At 41.5% G+C, this 21,835-nt stretch overlaps 1 protein-coding gene across 3 annotated transcripts in view; it reads right to left on the bottom strand.

The window, feature by feature from the left end:
• The window catches only part of LOC117528687 (protein sidekick-2-like), a 562,122-nt gene that overhangs the window by 57,067 nt on the left and 483,220 nt on the right, over positions 1-21,835 (bottom strand). For all 3 annotated transcript variants that reach the window (XM_034191315.1, XM_034191316.1, XM_034191317.1), the window contains exons 27-35: positions 21,619-21,808; positions 20,112-20,210; positions 19,520-19,714; positions 19,235-19,436; positions 18,974-19,077; positions 18,540-18,610; positions 7,406-7,541; positions 4,626-4,682; positions 4,073-4,174 (exon numbers count right to left, since the gene is read on the bottom strand). In XM_034191315.1, coding sequence (XP_034047206.1) covers positions 4,073-4,174; positions 4,626-4,682; positions 7,406-7,541; positions 18,540-18,610; positions 18,974-19,077; positions 19,235-19,436; positions 19,520-19,714; positions 20,112-20,210; positions 21,619-21,808 — 1,156 coding nt within the window. The remainder of the gene's footprint in view (positions 1-4,072; positions 4,175-4,625; positions 4,683-7,405; positions 7,542-18,539; positions 18,611-18,973; positions 19,078-19,234; positions 19,437-19,519; positions 19,715-20,111; positions 20,211-21,618; positions 21,809-21,835) is intronic.

Below are 21,835 nucleotides of genomic sequence, written 5' to 3'. Positions count from 1 at the left end.
CCAAACGCCAGCGAATGTGAGCATTTGCCCACTCAAGTCGGTTACGACGACGAACTGGAGTCAGGTCGAGACCCCGATGAGGATGACGAGCATGCAGATGAGCTTCCCTGAGACGGTTTCTGACAGTTTGTGCAGAAATTCTTTGGTTATGCAAACCGATTGTTTCAGCAGCTGTCCGAGTGGCTGGTCTCAGACGATCTTGGAGGTGAACATGCTGGATGTGGAGGTCCTGGGCTGGTGTGGTTACACGTGGTCCGCGGTTGTGAGGCTAGTTGGATGTACTGCCAAATTCTCTGAAACGCCTTTGGAGACGGCTTATGGTAGAGAAATGAACATTCAATACACGAGCAACAGCTCTGGTTGACATTCCTGCTGTCAGCATGCCAATTGCACGCTCCCTCAAATCTTGCGACATCTGTGGCATTGTGCTGTGTGATAAAACTGCATCTTTCAGAGTGGCCTTTTATTGTGGGCAGTCTAAGGCACACCTGCGCACTAATCATGGTGTCTAATCAGCATCTTGATATGGCACACCTGTGAGGTGGGATGGATTATCTCAGCAAAGGAGAAGTGCTCACTATCACAGATTTAGACTGGTTTGTGAACAATATTTGAGGGAAATGGTGATATTGTGTATGTGGAAAAAGTTTTAGATCTTTGAGTTCATCTCATGCAAAATGGGAGCAAAACCAAAAGTGTTGCGTTTCTATTTTTGTTGAGTGTATATATATATATATATATATATATATATATACACTCAACAAAAATAGAAATAGAAATATATATATATATATATATATATATATATAAAGGCAATATTAATCATTTATACACCAATACAGATAGATTATATTGAGGTCAGAATGTTCAAATTACCACTGTGTGCACACAAGATAGTGTTGATTCCCATATTTGATTAATTCATGCACCTGAGATAAATAAATAATTTTGAAACAGCAGAAGGTTAAGTCATTCATTCCAGCCACCACAAGTTCTTGTCCTTGGAAATAGCTGTGGATAGAGAATATTTAATTAAGCTTTAACTTCAAGGTGGAGATGGATTACCACGACATGTCAATAACGCTTGCAATGCAAGGGATTATTGACAGTAAAAAAAAAACAATTAATGATGATACTCAAACACGTGCAGTGAAGTTCGGGAAACGTCAGGAAGAAAGACGTGTCTGTTGTGCTGGTTGTCTGTATACAGTGTATCAAATTAATCAAAATGTCCTTTTCAAGCACTCAGTGAATTATGATATGGCTATGTGACCATCTACCTAAAATTGTGTAGCTTCCCGTATGCCATCAAAACATCAATGATCACTGAGGCGTGGACTCTTCTCAACCTTTCTATCAGAACCAACATTGACCTTTGCAGCAACTTCAGCTGCAGTAGCTCTTATGTTGGATAAAAAAAAAGCAAGGGCCAGTCTTCACTCCCCATCAGTGAGCCTTGGCCACTCATTACTCTGCCGCCAAATCAGTGGTTTTCCTTTCTTGGTCCACCACAATGTAGGAACATCCCATAAGAGATGAGGTTTTGGAGACGCTGTGACTCAGTTGTGTAGCAATAACAATTTGGGTCTCATTAACCAAATGTTTAAGTTTGCCTATTTTTCCTGCTTCCAACACATCAAGTAAAAAATGTGAACTTGCTGAATACATCCCACGAGAGATAATGAGATAATGTAACTTCGCCTGTCATTGGTGACAATGTTATGGGTGAAATGAAGAAATCAGCACCTCCATATAACTTGTCAACAGATAGAAGCACAAGCACATGCACACACACACACACACACACACACACACACACATATTGGTGTCCTGTCTAGGGTGTACCCCACCTCACGCCATGCTCCTTAATTGGAGTAAGCGTATATATATATATATATATATATATATATATATATATATATATATATATATATATATATATATATATATTCAGGTCAGGTGAGTTGGCTGGCCAGTCAAGTACTAGTACCAGTTACGAGTAGTTTTGTTCTGTTTTGTTAAAGTTCTGTTTTAAAAAGAAATTGACATCTCTATAAAGCCTGTCAGCACATATACTCAACAAAAATATAAACGCAACACTTTTGGTTTTGCTCCCATTTTGTATGAGATGAACTCAAAGATCTAAAACTTTTTCCACATACACAATATCACCATTTCCCTCAAATATTGTTCAGAAACCAGTCGAAATCTGTGATAGTGAGCACTTCTCCTTTTCTGAGATAATCCATCCCACCTCACAGGTGTGCCATACCAAGATGCTGATTAGACACCATGATTAGTACACAGGTGTGCCTTAGACTGCCCACAATAAAAGGCCACTCTGAAAGGTGCAGTTTTGTTTTATTGGGGGGGGGATACCAGTCAGTATCTGGTGTGACCACCATTTGCCTCATGCAGTGCAACACATCTCCTTTGCATCATCCGTGAAGAGAACACCTCTCCAACGTGCCAAACGCCAGTGAATGTGAGCATTTGCCCACTCAAGTCGGTTACGATGACGAACTGGAGTCAGGTCGAGACCCCGATGAGGACGACGAGCATGCAAATGAGCTTCCCTGAGACGGTTTCTGACAGTTTGTGCAGAAATTCTTTGGTTATGCAAACCGATTGTTTCAGCAGCTGTCCGAGTGGCTGGTCTCAGACGATCTTGGAGGTGAACATGCTGGATGTGGAGGTCCTGGGCTGGTGTGGTTACACGTGGTCTGCGGTTGTGAGGCTGGTTGGATGTACTGCCAAATTCTCTGAAACGCCTTTGGAGACGGCTTATGGTAGAGAAATGAACATTCAATACACGAGCAACAGCTCTGGTTGACATTCCTGCTGTCAGCATGCCAATTGCACGCTCCCTCAAATCTTGCGACATCTGTGGCATTGTGCTGTGTGATAAAACTGCACCTTTCAGAGTGGCCTTTTATTGTGGGCAGTCTAAGGCACACCTGTGCACTAATCATGGTGTCTAATCAGCATCTTGGTATGGCACACCTGTGAGGTGGGATGGATTATCTCAGCAAAGGAGAAGTGCTCACTATCACAGATTTCGACTGGTTTCTGAACAATATTTGAGGGAAATGGTGATATTGTGTATGTGGAAAAAGTTTCAGATCTTTGAGTTCATCTCATACAAAATGGGAGCAAAACCAAAAGTGTTGCGTTTATATTTTTGTTGAGTGTAGAAGCATGAAGTTCTCTTAAATATCCTGGTAGATGGCTGCATTACTTTAGGCTTAATAAAACATAGTGGACCAACACCAGTACATGACATGGGAACCCTAATCATCACTGACTGCAAACTTCACACTGGGGTCCAGAACTTTAGAAGCTCTTCTCAGGCATCTCCTGTTGTCAAACATCGAGGACCCAGATACATAAATGTCACTGCTGAGATAAATTAATGCTCCTCCATGTTTTATTGCCACCAGATACTACAAATAACATTTATGCCTATTCAGTGGTCACAAGAAGTGATTTACTTTGAAGGTTTTAGTTGCCCCATGGATTTAAGTGCTATAACTGTTCGACCTGTGATGATATTTGCACCTTATTAAGTCACTACTTGACCGATTTTTACCGTTCTCATCAAAAAATAGGACTTCAGTTTAAAAATCCCGGAGACTGTCTTAAAAAAAAGTAAAAACTTCAAGTAAAAACTTGAAGTATCAAAAGTTTTTGACATGTTGTAGTTTTATTGAAGCTCACTGAATTTGAAGTGTCAGAGCAAAGAGTTTGAAACTTGTGTCAAAGTCATGCTGCAGTCTTTAATTTTCAAAAAAAAAAATTCTCTTTGTGCTTTGACATTATGGGGTTTGCAGTGTTGATTTATGAGGAAGTGTTGAAACTTAATTTCAACAAAGCTGCAACATAAGAAAATGAGCCTTGAAAACTTTGTGAAAGTGCTGCATGACTGCACACAGTGTAAATAACAGCTTTGGTACTTTGTTGTTCCCAATTTTGCACTCTTTCCTCGGAACTTTCACTACGGCGTAAGCCGACACAGATAAAAGCAGAGCATGTGCACGAGCGCACACGGCACACAGCAAGAGAAGGAACATACCCGCTTCGCCGACAAACACTTCCTGCGGTGCGCTGCTTGGCCCCTCCCCCACAGCATTGTACACACTGAGGCGGATCTCGTAGCGTTTGTGTTTACTCAAATCTGCAAGGACAGAAGGGGAAAGGACGTTATAACATGACAGTTAAGATAAAACAGCGTAAGAGGCAGGACCGCAGAGACACGGCAGCACAGAGACGCCCCTGGCAAGACAACATGACAAAATGAAGCAAACGACAGTTGGGTGGAATTATAAGTCAGACTGATGAAAGGACAGGGTTGTTGCAGGGACACGAGGAAGCTTTGTTAGTGATTAAAAAGACAGAAAACATAGCAAAATAGCAGAGCAGTATGGGAAGATTAGTCATGTACACATCATAAGAATTATAGCGATGGCTTCTCGGGGATATAGTGATGGGGGGCACCACGTGCACATAACATGCTGTCAGTTTTTACACATACCACAGATTTTCTGGAAATAAGAAGAAGCAGAACACATGCAGGCAGAATGAGAGTGATGAAAAAAGGACAATACAGGAGAGGCCCGGAGACTTACTATCCAGTTCGTACTGCGTTAGCGACGATTCACTTAAGTTCCTAACGCTGTAAGGAGCTGGAGGAGGAGTTCAGAGGGTGGAGGAGGAACAGGAACAATGGAGAGTTTAGGACGTACGAAATAATACTAATAGACTGAATCAAAGCTTTGATGAAAACACATGCAAGTCTTTAATCTGTATCTTGACAATCGATAATGTACAGTTTTCTAAAGCACATAGCGTAACTGCACTTGGGGCGGCGTGTCCACTATTTGCACAGTGAGTAACAGAGTGAAATGCAGCGAGAAAACAGATTCCAGGTCATCACTTAATTAGTCATGGCTGTGAATTAAGAGCCGAATGCGCTGAACTGTTTCACCGTAATATTTTCAGCAAGGTCAAGGTCTACAACAGCAAGAAACCGGCATGTGAAGTTCACAGTTTCCCAAGAAAATAGCATATGACGTTTATAGAAACATTTGTAGTTAGTGTCTGACCAATATATCGATTGTCTCACATTGTTGGCCGATATGAGCTTCTCACGAACATATTAGTATCGGCATCATTTTCGCCAATACGAAAACTTTTGTTTTACAGAAGAAACAATGCAGAAAAAAACACTTTGCTGTAGGAAATGGTGTCTTTATTTGGTTTGCCCAATAGCATTGTTTACAATACTTTCATGGATGGTTGGGAACCCCATCACCCTTTGGTCATATTAGTTACAAGAGATGGAGGCGGAGACAGAGGAAAGCTGCCATTTATTTTTCACTCAGAGTGCTTGTTTTACAGCAACTACAGACAAGCGGTCACTGCGCCATGAGTTAGGTGGAACCAAAATAGATGAGAAGTCTATTTTATGCAAATGCTGAGCGATGCAACATGGCGACTACCAATCCAAGTGAAGACAGCATGACGTACGTTGGTTGGTTGTCAATTATATTTCTAGCTGTTTATAATAAAGGTGTACTCCCAGCTGACTGGAAACTAGCAAGTTTCACCCTTCTTGAAAAAAGTAGTAGGCATAAGCCATCAAATTACAAAACAATTGGTCTGACGTATGTAATATGTAAAATCTTAGCATCGATCATTCAAAATAAAATTATTGAATACATGGAGAGAAGTGATTTGTTCACTAAAGACCAATACGGATTCTTGACTGGCAGGTCCACGAACACCCGACTGTTAGAATCTCTGGAAGACCTGCAGCGCTTTATGAAGAATCGGAAGGTGTGGATGTCCTTTATTGTGACTTCCAAAAGGCTTGTAATATGCTGAGCTCCTGATATACAAGGTCTGATTTGTCTAAAGTTGGAAAATGCCACATCAGTGTGGTCACTTTGATATGCACGTGACATAGATACCATAGAAGCTGTGCAAAGGCGTGCCACAAAACTGGTTCCAGGACTCATGTTATGTGGAATGACTGCATATATTAGTGTGGCCAAACTTTTGTATTTCGTTGACTGAGAGTGGACATGATATAAGTTCATAAATTTCTACATGGGGATTACAAAATTAACTATGAGAAGATGTTGCCTTTGAAACAAGATACTAGGACAAGAGGTCACTCCCTGTGCTTGGAGAATGTATAGGCAGCAGGATCGGTATCATCTAATTTTTCTTCCCAGCACATGGTTCTTGAGTTGAACAGACTACCTGCAGAAGTTGTATCTTCAGAGAAACCAAATACCTTCAAAGCCAAACTGGATATCCATCAGAGAAACGATCCACTCCATTTTGATTATAATGGCAGAAACGATGTGTAAAATTTGCAACAGAATAAAGGTCATGTCAGGTACAGCAGCATGTGCAAAGGCCACACTTCACCACATCCACCACATCACGGAATCTCCCAAAGTACTGGATAACAACTCCCCAAGCAGACAACTGCTCTATATCCACCTCTCAAAAACAGCCATTTATTTGCCACAGTCAGATGAAATGTGGGCTTCTCTTGGCCTTCTACAGCCAACACTGAGGCCCCTACACACTGGATAAAGCCCACAATAATGCTTCACATAGTCACTGCTCCCTCACAAGTGATTCTCCATATGTGAGTCTCCATAAGAAACAATTAATTTGACACAGTCATTCCAGTGGTACCCAAGGATCCACAAAGAGACCCAGTCATGGCTTTAGGTCACCTGAGTCTCTCAACCATACTGTAAGACATGAAGCAACAGGAAACCAAAGACAGACCTTCGTTCTCCTGCAAAAGTATTGGTTTCACCAAACTCTTCCCAAACATCTCTCAATCTCAAAGGCAGAGGAGACAGACATACGAGTGTCACTGCAGAGATAAATGCTCTTCCCAACATGTTTGACACTATGCGTGCACATAGTTACACATCTGATGGTCTGATCTGGGAAGTGACTGAAAGCCTATATCTTATTCTTGATCCGGTACAAACAAACTCGGACACTCCACCTCCTCTGTAAGCTTTACAAGTGCTGCAGTTATGGTATCTGATGATTCTGCTAAGATCACAGATTCGCCCATGAGGTCAAAGTCAGTCAACATTAATTTTGCAAATGATGCTGAGATATTTGAGAAGAAAGTCCTTCAAAATCATTCAGATATAAAACAGCGCCCCCCTCTTGTAGTTTAATGTCACATGCTGTTTATTTCTTTACTTGTTAGTTTTTTTGGGGGGGGGGGGGGGGAATGCATGTCCATGATTACTGTTTAACAACAAAAACAAACAATGGTCTAGGACTGAAAACCAAGATGTGGGAGCAATGTTCTGCCCTTGACCATTTACAAAACGTGCTGTCAGTAAATATAAAGTCGGCTCACCAGTGAGGTCAGTCCAGCTGGCTGAGGGACTATTCACCGTGCGCACAGTGAAGCTGCGCAGTCGGTCATAGTGGAGCTCCCGGTACCGGACCCTGAACCCCAGCAGGACTCCATTGATGTGATCCTCAGAAGGTGGCTACGAGAACGAAGCGTCAAAATTGTTAACAAGCGAATAGTACAATTTGATTACTTCCTAATGACTGCCAGTTCACATTAACAAACACCATTTTCATTTGTTCGGTTTTGATTCACAAATCAACAGTACTAAGTATTATAATTAAAATCTGAAAGTGAAGGCCAGTGACAGCAGCAGTGATATTTTGCTTATTTCTTTTTTGTTTGTTTGTCCTACAAAGTAAATGAATAAATAAGTAAGTAAACCTGGAGGATACAATTTATATCTTTACTTGCATACTTTTTCAATGTGAGAACTCTTCTTTTTTACTTGTTACATGCTCTCTCTCAAAACTCTGCGCACTCAAATAGTCCCTGTTTGCTCAAAGCAGTCACAGTCTGTAAGGCAGGGTATGCCCTGGACAATATATACTAGAAGAGAAGAAATCAGAGCGCACACCTGCTCATTTTACAGTCTGGCTGCAGCTGAGCTTCTTGGCTGAGCTCCGTGCCCCCTGCACGTAACTGATGCAGACATTCCTGCGTTATTAGATACGCAGCATACGCAAATGGAAGCAGGCCTGGTGTGAAAGGGGTTTAAGAGCCACTATTCTCCCACAATTGTTGAATAACTGGACTTGTACCAAAAAAAAAAAAAAAAGCTACATGGTTCATTATTCATCCTTCATTATTCGGTGGGACCAGGGCTTAAGATACAAAGAATGGGGCTGCCAGCTCTCTGTAAAGGTGCCCTGATGCTTGCACAACTTTGATCTGTGCTCTTGCACGCATATCGTTGTGACAATCCCGCCCACTGTGTTCCCAGCTGGACGCCGCGCTTTGTTCCACTGGCTGCCATGCATTGTGCACTGGACGCTGCGTCTGTAAAGTAATTATTTCGTAGCGGATTAATCATTTTCTCTTCGAGCTGACTGTTGAAAACAGCTCAAATTGCTTCCTGAATCACAGAGGACTGCTCCAGCCACAGCTTTTCGCACAAACGAGGGGGAGAACGCATTTGGAGCCATCTAAAAAGGTAATTATTTGTCATGTTTATTTTGTAATGGCTTGGTAAAACAGTTGCATGTTCTTTCCTTCTTGTGTGCAGCTGTAAAAGTATGGTTGTGATAGATTTAACATCTCGTTATAATTGTTCAGATGAGCTGCGCTATGATGCGGCGCACTGACGCAATCACTCACACTGTTCAGTTCTTCTTTACTCGACTTGATGAGCAGCACGTAGTGTTGGCACCCAGTTTCACGTTAATGATGAGTTTACTCTCCTTCATGACACAGTGCATGCAAGTGCACGCATCAAAGTTGTGCACGTGTCAGGGGGCCTTAAGCCCCTTTCACACCAGGGGTGCTCCTGGTTGCTCCCAGTTGCGCTGTGCGTCATTATGACGACGCCGTGTGGAAGCAAGTCAGAGCCGAGATGATGCAGCTCGGTGCTACAACAGCGCGAGGGGCGCAAAGGTGGAAGCAAGTCGGTCGCAGAAAAATTAAACCTGTTTAAATTTTTGGCGCCCTGTGCTCGACGCAGAAAGGAAGTGGTTCCAGCGCAAGTCGGGGCAAAGAGGCGTAACTCGGGGCAAAGAGGCGTAACTCGGGGCAAAGAGGCGTTACCCGGCGTGACTCGGAAGCCAATTTATGATTCCTGCTGTGTTCCATTGTTCCCGCAGTATAAATCACGCAGGATTGTTTTTATACCGTGTACTTAATGCAGTAAAAACTACACGTTGAAAAAAAAAAAAAGACCACAGGAAAAAAAAATGCAGACTGATTGCCAGAAATATCCAGTAAAAAGTCCGGACATCTCTAGTCCACTCATGGATGTTCATTCACGCACGCACATGTGAACAATCAAAAGAAAAAAAGTCTGGCTGCATTAGTTCTTGTTCTCTGCTAAAACTCTCACATCGCAGTTAAAAAAAGGACAAAAAAGGACTTAAGTTCAGAGACAGAACATGTCAACATCAAGTAGAACTCCAGACACTGGTTCGTTCGCGCGCGCATCTTGCAGTCAAAGGAGGAAAGAAAAGAAAAAAAAATTGTCTGTAGGCAGTTAGTTCCTTTCACTCCTCAGACTCTCTCATCACAGTTAAAAAGGACATAAGTCCAGGACATGTCAACATCAAGTAGAACTCCAGACATCTCCACATTTGCTCAAGGACAGTTCGTGTGCGTGCGCATCTCGCGGTCAAGGGAGGAAAGATAAACTATAACAGAACTCAGAGCGCAGCCCTGCATCTCAGCACAACTACAAGTAGAAGAGAAGTCAGAGTGCACAGTCTGTCTGCAGCCAAACTGTGCACTCTGACTTCTCTGTGCAGAGAACCTGCAGGCTGTGTTCTCACCTCCTCTCTGCCCCCTGTTGCACACACCTGACGCAGAAATTCCTGCGTCGTCATGACACCACAGGAAGCAACTGGGAGCAGCCCCGGTGTGAAAGGGGCTTTAACAAAGCCAGTCAAATAGCCGCTCAAACCAGCTGATAAGCCAACCGCCCCCTGCCCCCAAAAACAAAAAAGCAACAAAAGGACTGAAAGGATAAAAGTGCTCACAGGCAGTAATATAATTTGCAACACTTCAAAAGTAGCCTACTTCCATGGAAAACTGCAAAATTACCAACACAGCTCACCCACACCACACAAAAAGAATTTGATGGACTTGTGCTTGCCTAGTATGAAAATTAAGCAAGAAGGGATTTATTATTGTGTGAAAAGACAGCAAGATAGACCAAGCAATTTGTAGCTTTGCTTGCTCACATTTCACAACCTTTTTAACCCTCATGTTTTTCAGTGGAAACTGTACTATTCAAATAGTAAGCCACAAAAAACAAAACAAAACAAAACAAAACAAAAAAACAGCCCAACTGGGTGGGAAACCGCACAGCCTGGCAACACTGGCAAAATACTTACCCTGGCATGTTAATTAACTCAGAAAAGAAAACAAATGAATTACATTGCCCTGGGGCTGGGAATAGGCGATTGTGGTTAAGCAATAGTTGCTGAAAAAGGGCACTGTATGAAGCAAAGTGAGCAAACCCTCAAAGATGGCTTCATTGTTCAGCACCATATTTAACATTTTCTTGATTGTGGAATTTCGACCAGGCTGTGTCACAAAAATCCAAGCACAAGAGCTGCAAGCTAAACTTGGGATGCAAACTCACAATCTATGGCATGGGAGGCAGACACTCCTGCATCTCTGCTTTTTGCAGATGATATGATTTTACTGGCTTCATCAGGCATTGATCTCCAATGCCCACTGAGAAGGTTTGAGGCTGAGTGTGAAATGACAGTGATGAGAATCAGCAAATGTTACTGCCCCAGGTGGAGGAGTTTAAAGTGCGTATCACTAGTAAATAAAATGGTAAATGAGCTGACTATTATAAATAAATAAAGAGTTATGAAATTATTGATGTATTTCGTTACCTTTTTTTGTTCTATATGCCCAGAGAAATTAAGTCATAAACATGGGGAAATTGATTTCACCTGCCTCTGATAAATGCTCAGAAACCTCAAGTTGTGAGGAATATGAATTTTGGCAACATCATCTCAGGTCACACCCTAAAATGAATGGAGGACAACATAATTTTTTACAGTGTAAAATCAGTGTTTTTTTTGTGGACTCTGATGGTGAATAAAGCCCCTTTCACACCGGACCTGTGTAGAGTTGCATTGTGCTGCATATCTAGTCAGCAGGAATGGCTGCGTAATGTTACGCGTAGTAGGGAAGCTTGGCCCGCCTCTTCTTCTTCTGTGGTTTTGAAGCTTCACTGTCAGCAAAGTTCAGCAGAGTCCAGTGAGATGAATAACATCGAGCAATGCAGATGTACTGATTAAAAAAAACAAAAACAAAACCTAAAAGTATTGGCGTAGGGTAGTGCATAATTGTGGAGGCATGGTGAACAGTAGCGCAGTGTTGCGTAGACTTGCATACAGGAGTGGAGTGTTCCATAGACTTGCATCCAATGCTTTACACCGAATGTCCGTGAAACAATTGAACATGTTTAATTTTTTATGTCCATTTCATGGACCCCTTTGCCTCCCACAATATATTGCCACATAGGGCTGCATAAGCTTGGCGTAGTTGGTACGCCGCATTATGCATCTCTATACTGGCCTGATGTGAAAGGGGCTTAAGTCAAAATCATTAAAATGTGTGTTTTGCAAGGATGGAGTCACACGACTATCGTGGCTTACTAGTTGAACACATTTTCCAAAGATAATATTTTGAGGATGAAAGTGAGAGGTCTTTTTTTAAGGAGTCCCTCTGGGACAGACCAGAAGTGAAGCCAACCACAGCATGAGAATGGTCTTCAAAGAATAGCTCAAACCACAGATTTTATCCTTTTTGAACTCTAACAAAGCACGTTTCCTCTCCCGAAAACGTGGAATCGGCCATGTTTGTGGTTTAAGCCGTGGGTTTGTGTTGCTCTAACCTAAGCTATCTGTTAATTTTGGCTCTCTGTTGGGACTGTTTACACAGAGACTGCTACCTGCTGCTTTGGACTTTGAACTAATAGTCTTTTTCAAGACTTTTTTACTTTTTTACCTTTTTATTTTTTTTTTTTTTTTACTTTTTTACTTGACTCTACTGGTGGTCGGCTCTCACTGCGGTATTGTATCACTTCTTGTTCCGGAGCACAGCGGTGTTTTTCTGTATCTGTTAGCTGTTTGATCTGCGCAGTTAGATTGATCTAGTTATCTAGATTACGATTTGTTTCCCAGTGTAATCTTTACGTGCCTTAACTAAAGCACTCCTTCTGCTGAATCACCTCTAAATTATTTACACATTATTCGCTTTGCGTGTTTTTAGGAATCCGCTAGCTTAGCGTAGCTACTAGCTCTTAGCCGATTTAGCATGGCGGCTTCTCCTGTCTCTCCCGCACTTTTCTGCTCTGGGTGTGAAATGTTTAGTTATTCCTCGGCCTCCTTTAGCAGTAATGGTACTTGTAATAAGTGTAGCTTATTCGTAGCTTTGGAGGCCAGGCTGGGCGAATTGGAGACTCGGCTCCGCACCGTGGAAAATTCTACAGCTAGCAAGGCCCCTGTAGTCGGTGCGGACCAAGGTAGCTTAGCCGCCGTTAGTTCCCCCCTGGCAGATCCCGAGCAGCCGGGAAAGCAGGCCGACTGGGTGACTGTGAGGAGGAAGCGTAGCCCTAAACAGAAGCCCCGTGTACACCGCCAACCCGTTCACATCTTTAACCGTTTTTCCCCACTCGACGATACACCCGCCGAGGATCAAACTCTGGTTATTGGCGACTCTGTTTTGAGAAATGTGAAGTTAGCGACACCAGCAACCATAGTCAATTGTCTTCCGGGGGCCAGAGCAGGCGACATTGAAGGAAATTTGAAACTGCTGGCTAAGGCTAAGCGTAAATTTGGTAAGATTGTAATTCACGTCGGCAGTAATGACACCCGGTTACGCCAATCGGAGGTCACTAAAATTAACATTGAATCGGTGTGTAACTTTGCCAAAACAATGTCGGACTCTGTAGTTTTCTCTGGGCCCCTCCCCAATCAGACCGGGAGTGACATGTTTAGCCGCATGTTCTCCTTGAATTGCTGGCTGTCTGAGTGGTGTCCAAAAAATGAGGTGGGCTTCATAGATAATTGGCAAAGCTTCTGGGGAAAACCTGGTCTTGTTAGGAGAGACGGCAGCCATCCCACTTTGGATGGAGCAGCTCTCATTTCTAGAAATCTGGCCAATTTTCTTAAATCCTCCAAACCGTGACTATCCAGGGTTGGGACCAGGAAGCAGAGTTGTAGTCTTACACACCTCTCTGCAGCTTCTCTCCCCCTGCCATCCCCTCATTACCCCATCCCCGTAGAGACGGTGCCTGCTCCCAGACTACCAATAACCAGCAAAAATCTATTTAAGCATAAAAATTCAAAAAATAATATAGCACCTTCAACTGCACCACAGACTAAAACAGTTAAATGTGGTCTATTAAACATTAGGTCTCTCTCTTCTAAGTCCCTGTTGGTAAATGATATAATAATTGATCAACATATTGATTTATTCTGCCTAACAGAAACCTGGTTACAGCAGGATGAATATGTTAGTTTAAATGAGTCAACACCCCCGAGTCACACTAACTGTCAGAATGCTCGTAGCACGGGCCGGGGTGGAGGATTAGCAGCAATCTTCCATTCCAGCTTATTAATTAATCCAAAACCCAGACAGAGCTTTAATTCATTTGAAAGCTTGTCTCTTAGTCTTGTCCATCCAAATTGGAAGTCCCAAAAACCAGTTTTATTTGTTATTATCTATCGTCCACCTGGTCGTTACTGTGAGTTTCTCTGTGAATTTTCAGACCTTTTGTCTGACTTAGTGCTTAGCTCAGATAAGATAATTATAGTGGGCGATTTTAACATCCACACAGATGCTGAGAATGACAGCCTCAACACTGCATTTAATCTATTATTAGACTCTATTGGCTTTGCTCAAAAAGTAAATGAGTCCACCCACCACTTTAATCATATCTTAGATCTTGTTCTGACTTATGGTATGGAAATAGAAGACTTAACAGTATTCCCTGATAACTCCCTTCTGTCTGATCATTTCTTAATAACATTTACATTTACTCTGATGGACTACCCAGCAGTGGGGAATAAGTTTCATTACACTAGAAGTCTTTCAGAAAGCGCTGTAACTAGGTTTAAGGATATGATTCCTTCTTTATGTTCTCTAATGCCATATACCAACACAGTGCAGAGTAGCTACCTAAACTCTGTAAGGGAGATAGAGTATCTCGTCAATAGTTTTACATCCTCATTGAAGACAACTTTGGATGCTGTAGCTCCTCTGAAAAAGAGAGCTTTAAATCAGAAGTGTCTGACTCCGTGGTATAACTCACAAACTCGTAGCTTAAAGCAGATAACCCGTAAGTTGGAGAGGAAATGGCGTCTCACTAATTTAGAAGATCTTCACTTAGCCTGGAAAAAGAGTCTGTTGCTCTATAAAAAAGCCCTTCGTAAAGCTAGGACATCTTTCTACTCATCACTAATTGAAGAAAATAAGAACAACCCCAGGTTTCTTTTCAGCACTGTAGCCAGGCTGACAAAGAGTCAGAGCTCTATTGAGCTGAGTATTCCATTAACTTTAACTAGTAATGACTTCATGACTTTCTTTGCTAACAAAATTTTAACTATTAGAGAAAAAATTACTCATAACCATCCCAAAGACGTATCGTTATCTTTGGCTGCTTTCAGTGATGCCGGTATTTGGTTAGACTCTTTCTCTCCGATTGTTCTGTCTGAGTTATTCTCATTAGTTACTTCATCCAAACCATCAACATGTTTATTAGACCCCATTCCTACCAGGCTGCTCAAGGAAGCCCTACCATTATTTAATGCTTCGATCTTAAATATGATCAATCTATCTTTGTTAGTTGGCTATGTACCACAGGCTTTTAAGGTGGCAGTAATTAAACCATTACTTAAAAAGCCATCACTTGACCCAGCTATCTTAGCTAATTATAGGCCAATCTCCAACCTTCCTTTTCTCTCAAAAATTCTTGAAAGGGTAGTTGTAAAACAGCTAACTGATCATCTGCAGAGGAATGGTCTATTTGAAGAGTTTCAGTCAGGTTTTAGAATTCATCATAGTACAGAAACAGCATTAGTGAAGGTTACAAATGATCTTCTTATGGCCTCGGACAGTGGACTCATCTCTGTGCTTGTTCTGTTAGATCTCAGTGCTGCTTTTGATACTGTTGACCATAAAATTTTATTACAGAGATTAGAGCATGCCATAGGTATTAAAGGCACTGCGCTGCGGTGGTTTGAATCATATTTGTCTAATAGATTACAATTTGTTCATGTAAATGGGGAATCTTCTTCACAGACTAAAGTTAATTATGGAGTTCCACAAGGTTCTGTGCTAGGACCAATTTTATTCACTTTATACATGCTTCCCTTAGGCAGTATTATTAGACGGTATTGCTTAAATTTTCATTGTTACGCAGATGATACCCAGCTTTATCTATCCATGAAGCCAGAGGACACACACCAATTAGCTAAACTGCAGGATTGTCTTACAGACATAAAGACATGGATGACCTCTAATTTCCTGCTTTTAAACTCAGATAAAACTGAAGTTATTGTACTTGGCCCCACAAATCTTAGAAACATGGTGTCTAACCAGATCCTTACTCTGGATGGCATTACCCTGACCTCTAGTAATACTGTGAGAAATCTTGGAGTCATTTTTGATCAGGATATGTCATTCAAAGTGCATATTAAACAAATATGTAGGACTGCTTTTTTGCATTTACGCAATATCTCTAAAATCAGAAAGGTCTTGTCTCAGAGTGATGCTGAAAAACTAATTCATGCATTTATTTCCTCTAGGCTGGACTATTGTAATTCATTATTATCAGGTTGTCCTAAAAGTTCCCTAAAAAGCCTTCAGTTAATTCAAAATGCTGCAGCTAGAGTACTGACGGGGACTAGAAGGAGAGAGCATATCTCACCCATATTGGCCTCTCTTCATTGGCTTCCTGTTAATTCTAGAATAGAATTTAAAATTCTTCTTCTTACTTATAAGGTTTTGAATAATCAGGTCCCATCTTATCTTAGGGACCTCGTAGTACCATATTACCCCAATAGAGCGCTTCGCTCTCAGACTGCAGGCTTACTTGTAGTTCCTAGGGTTTGTAGGAGTAGAATGGGAGGCAGAGCCTTCAGCTTTCAGGCTCCTCTCCTGTGGAACCAGCTCCCAATTCAGATCAGGGAGACAGACACCCTCTCTACTTTTAAGATTAGGCTTAAAACTTTCCTTTTTGCTAAAGCTTATAGTTAGGGCTGGATCAGGTGACCCTGAACCATCCCTTAGTTATGCTGCTATAGACGTAGACTGCTGGGGGGTTCCCATGATGCACTGTTTCTTTTTCTTTTTGCTCTGTATGCACCACTCTGCATTTAATCATTAGTGATCGATCTCTGCTCCCCTCCACAGCATGTCTTTTTCCTGGTTCTCTCCCTCAGCCCCAACCAGTCCCAGCAGAAGACTGCCCCTCCCTGAGCCTGGTTCTGCTGGAGGTTTCTTCCTGTTAAAAGGGAGTTTTTCCTTCCCACTGTAGCCAAGTGCTTGCTCACAGGGGGTCGTTTTGACCGTTGGGGTTTTACATAATTATTGTATGGCCTTGCCTTACAATATAAAGCGCCTTGGGGCAACTGTTTGTTGTGATTTGGCGCTATATAAAAAAAATTGATTGATTGAATTGATTGATAGGTTAAGACGCTACATGCGGGATATCGGGATGTCTCGCTGAGGAACCCGCTTCTGCGATCACGAGTCGTACAGTCATACGAATGACTGCTGTTATTAAGAGAACCATGATGTGGATCAGCTTCCAGACATTTTGTATTATTGATCAAGCTGAACTAAATCGATGGCTAAGCTAAACAACGCTACCGGGAGATGTTGGAAGAAGGGTAGAGGAATGTCTTTTCTTGTGGACAAAAGACAGCGCCACACGGTGGAATTCTACATGGCTCTGTGTGTGAACACATTCAGTTTTATTGAGATGTATGCTATATTTTTTTTCTGAACACACCAGGGGTTTACAAAGAGGTAGAGACAGACAAATGTTGATTTTGAGAATTTGATTTGAAAACCAGATTAAAGCCATTTGGAGACAAAAAGAAACAACCCAGATTAACCGTGTGTACTGGAGTAAATCATGGAGTGGCTGAACACAGGTGGAGTGACCTTCAGGCAGGTAATTCTCAGCACCTGAGGTTACGTCACTTCGATGGCTAAAAATAGCTCTGAATCTGTGTGCATTTTTCAGATGTTATATGGCTAATTTTATTTTTATCAGCTACATCAGGCCTCATACAAGTTAAAGATTTGGAAGTAATGGTTCATAATCTGGTATATAATATTTTTAAAGACAGTGCTGATTGGAATGCGTGCACCCTTTATGTATCTTGGGGTCTTATTCAAGCAAGTTGGATTGTAGATCAATAGACTAATTTGGGTGGGATCTGATGTCATACAGATGCTGTACCGGACTGTCATGGTGAAGAAGGAGCTGAGCCAGAAGGTGAGGCTATCAGTTTACCAGTCGATTTACACTCCTATCTCACCTATGGTCATGAATTTTGGGTAATGACTGAAAGAACAAGGCTGAGGATTCAAGCAGCGGAAATGAGATTCCTCCGTCAGGTATCTGGAATTACACTCCTGGACAGGGTAAAAAGCTTGAAAATCTGGGAGGAACTCAAAGTAGAGCTGCTGCTTCTTCACATCAGATGCGGCCAGGTGAGATTGTTCGGGCATCTGGTGAAGATGCCCTCTGGTCGTCTTCCAAGGGAGGTCTTCCAGAGATATCCAACTGGGAGGAGGCCCAGTGGAAGACCTAGGACACGCTGGAGGGATTAAATTTCCCAGATGGCCTGGAAACACCTTAGGATCCCCTGGGAAGTATTTCCGGACTTGGCCATGGAAAGAGTGGGGTGAGCTGCTTAGTCTGTTGCCACTGCGACCCGGATCCGTATAAATGTCAGAAGACAAATTAATGAACCCCAGCTATTGTTAAATGTGTTTCTGCAAATTGTAACTTAAAGAACAGGTTTTAACACATATTTTACTTCAATGATGTTAATTATTTCAGTGTAAAATTAGACTTCATTCAGGAATATTTTTTTTAATTATTGATTTATTATTTTAGGGTTTTTATTTGACCCTGACCTTTATCTTGACTTTCAAATACTGTTACATTTTTTTTATCCAAGCTGTAACATGTCCTCTAATCTAACTTGAGTAGCCAAAGAAAAAAATGTCTTCAGAAATGTACAAATGAATTCAACATATCCTTGTAATCGACTTCTTTCTGGCTGCAGTCAAAGTTAAAAGATCAATTTTTTGGGGAAAAAAAAAATCTGTTTCACCTCTGCTACTAAATAACCTTTAGTAACCTCTGGACATGTTAGTAACATATGACTGTCTTCCCATCTTTGGCCTTTCGTTAACATTAAAAAAAAAAATAGAGAGAGAGTTGTACCTGCCATCGAACCAGGACAGATGTGGTGGTGTGAGGTGTTACAGAGAGGATGGTTGGCGCTTTGTCTGGGGCTTTGAATGAACAGAAAACAAGACGAGTGTCATTAATAATTTAAACAGTCTGAGACACAGCATAACACTGCAAAACACAAACAGTTCTGTATGAGGACATGTTCATGATTTCAAGTGCAGCTCCATCCAACCATCTGCTTTCTGACACTCATCCTAACAAGGCTTGGAGGAGGGATTGGAGCCTATCCCGTCAAACCAGGATGGGCAACAGTGTATTATCTAGGACCAAGACAGTCCTAGTTTTCATTGGAACAGATCGCCTCAGTAAACATGCCTACAACTTTTCATATGGGCTCTCAATATCATAATCTACCAACCCAATCATACAGTTATGTTAACTTTTCTTTTCCTTTGAGTTCTTACCATCCTGCAGCGTTGTGATGGCTTCGCTTTCTTCACTGTACTCACTGTCTCCAATATCATTGGTGGCTTTAACACGGAACTGGTAAGAAGTGAAAGGCTTTAACCTTAAAAAGGAGGGGAAAAAATGCAGTTCCTTTACTTTTTTGTTTTTTTTAGTTACCTTGCTGAAACAGAGATGCCATGTATAGTACTGTCTGACTGTCTGGCACAACTCGATTTCCCATCAGAATACACAAAAAGCCCCATCCTTTTGGTAATTACCTGTCCACTATATAGGAGTGTGTTTCATGGCTGACTGAGGCAGAGTGGACCGTCCAGTTTTTGTCTGGAAGTTCTCTGTACTGGACTGTATAGTAACGAACTGGAGACAAGCCATCGCTGCCTGGTTCCCATGACAACAGAACCCTGCGAGCTTGGACCTCTTCTTGCAGCACAATGGGGCAGCTCGTGGGCTGGGGTCGGGCTGATGGGTGCAGGCACACAAACGATCACACTCAAACTTAATAAAAGCAGTTGAATAATTTAAATAATACATCTAAGCCTCACCTCTCTTTTCCGTTGTGACCACCAAAGCCTCGGCTGCCTCACCCCAACCCTTCCTGGTCTGAGCGGTGAGCCGGAATACGTAAACCGTCTCTGGTTTCAGTCCAGCAGCTGTGTACTGCCGTGCGCTGGGGCTCAGCACGTCTACAGTGGCGGCGTTGCTATTTGAAGAGTTTTTTCGGAATGTGATCTGATAGGCTGAGGGGACAAACTCATTAAAATGAATTCATGCATAACAGAGGATGAGCAAAGATAGTGATTAAATCTGGAGAAGGATTTCACTTTTCTCAGGCAAGTACACAAAAAAAAATGATAAAAAAAATTGCATTTAAATCAAGATACACTTTCAGAATGTTTTTTCAAGTAGACACACACTGAATATATTTAACAAAATTATGTCATTTTTAATCCTTTTATCGATCATTGGAATATAAGTATCGGAGCTAAAATGCTTACTGTCAAAATAATAAAACTAGGTTAATAGTTACAAATTTATAATGGAACTAACTAACTAAATTGTTGAGTACTGTCTATCTTTTGGTAATGTCTGCAGTCATAAATAAAAAAGAAGGTGGTTTTAATCTTGTTAACGTACCCAGGATAATTCCATTGGGCTGTGAAGGAGGTTGCCAAATGAGTCTGACCGATGTTGTCCTCACTTCTGGGAACAGAATTCCCACTGGAGGTCCTGGAACTATCACATACAAAATATTCAACTGGAAGCATCATGTGAGAGACAACTCTAGACATGAATACTAAATCAATGAGAAATAGATATCTTTAAATGTGGCTGGCAGTGTAGTGGCCAACTGGTCCGTGCACGTGCTTCAAAAACAGAAGGTTTGACATTCAAGACTGCTGCTTTTTCCATATATGGCAGAAGGGCATCCAGTGTAAAATCTGCTCCAAAATCAACACACGTTGATGAAATTTTGTGAGAAAATGGATAATGTCCTAAAAAATAGGATTTTACTGTGAATTTGATCCGGAACAGATTTTCCACAACGTACATGGCCTTGATAGAGGTTTACACTCTTTTAGTGCCTTCTATTTAGTTTTTTGCAGTATCACCAGGACAAAGTGCGGGCAGAATAAGAGACTTCCTTAGTATTATTGTATAACCTTGCCATTTTTGGTTGGGCAGAGGACGATGTCATGGTGATAATGATAATAACAACAACAATAATTTTGTTGTTATTATTATTATTATTAATTCATTTATTCATTGTTTTCTGCCGTTTATCCAGGTACTGGTGGCAGTGGAACAAGCAGCTCATCCCATACTTCCCTATCCTTAGCCAAGTCCTCTAAGTCTTCCTGGGGGATAATATTAAAAATAGTAATAATAATAATAATAATAGCTAACACTCGGCCCATACTGTCAGCACCTCGGTCTGATATTTTCCTCATATGGACCGAGCAAGCAAGGTTAATAATTTGTTTATTATATGGCTATTATATATATAAACAGGCAAACCTCTGGTATTACCCAAATATGAAAGCTGCTGACGGTGTCGGGCTTGTAGTCAGACCTGTTCCCGTCACCTCCATGAAGTACTTGCTTAACAGTTTTTTCCGATGCTGTTTAGATATTTATGGAGTATGTTCATGTCCGACTTGGTTTTTCTAATCGTGTTTTTAGCTTTCTGATTTGTAACAAAGTTTTCAATCTGTTCTTTACTATTCAGAGCTGTGTTCCTATCTTGTTGCATTTCATTTTCACATCCACTTAGAGCTTGTTTGCTATTAATTCCTCCATTTTCTTTGTTCGCTTTTTGTTTTGTTTTATTTTGTGCTGTGAAAATCCGGATCGATTGCCATGGTTAAGTTTAATGGCTCAGTTTAATGGTTTCTACATGAATCCCAGATCCTTTTTACCGAGACATATGGTTTTATAAAAATATGTTTTTTATTTTTTTCCCATGTAATCCTGTAAACAACTCGACATGAGGGAAAAAACATCTCTGGTGGAGAATGGAGACAAAAAAAAAAATCAATAACAGTTTATCACAATAAATAGTAATTTTGAGTAACTGAGGAATATTTTCATGACAGGAAAAATACAATTATTCATCAGGAGAAGCATGAATTTTTTTGTTTACCATCATCCAGCGTTCTTTCCAAAATGGGTGGTGAGCTGCGTCTTCCATCTCCTATCCGTGTGAAGGCCAGGACCTGTATGGAGTAGAGCACGTACTTGCCCAGCCCGGTCAGCTGGATACTGTGGCTGGTGTTGCCGTCCACTGTCCAGAAGCTGGGCGTTATTTCAGAGTCCTTCTCCTTATAAATAACCTGAAGGGTGCAGATGTTGGAGCAAAA

Source organism: Thalassophryne amazonica, chromosome 16, assembly GCF_902500255.1.
Source record: "Thalassophryne amazonica chromosome 16, fThaAma1.1, whole genome shotgun sequence".
In the NCBI taxonomy this organism is placed as follows: Eukaryota; Metazoa; Chordata; class Actinopteri; order Batrachoidiformes; family Batrachoididae; genus Thalassophryne; species Thalassophryne amazonica.
Note: the sequence above shows the minus strand (reverse complement) of the source record. Positions and strands in the feature narration are given on the sequence as shown.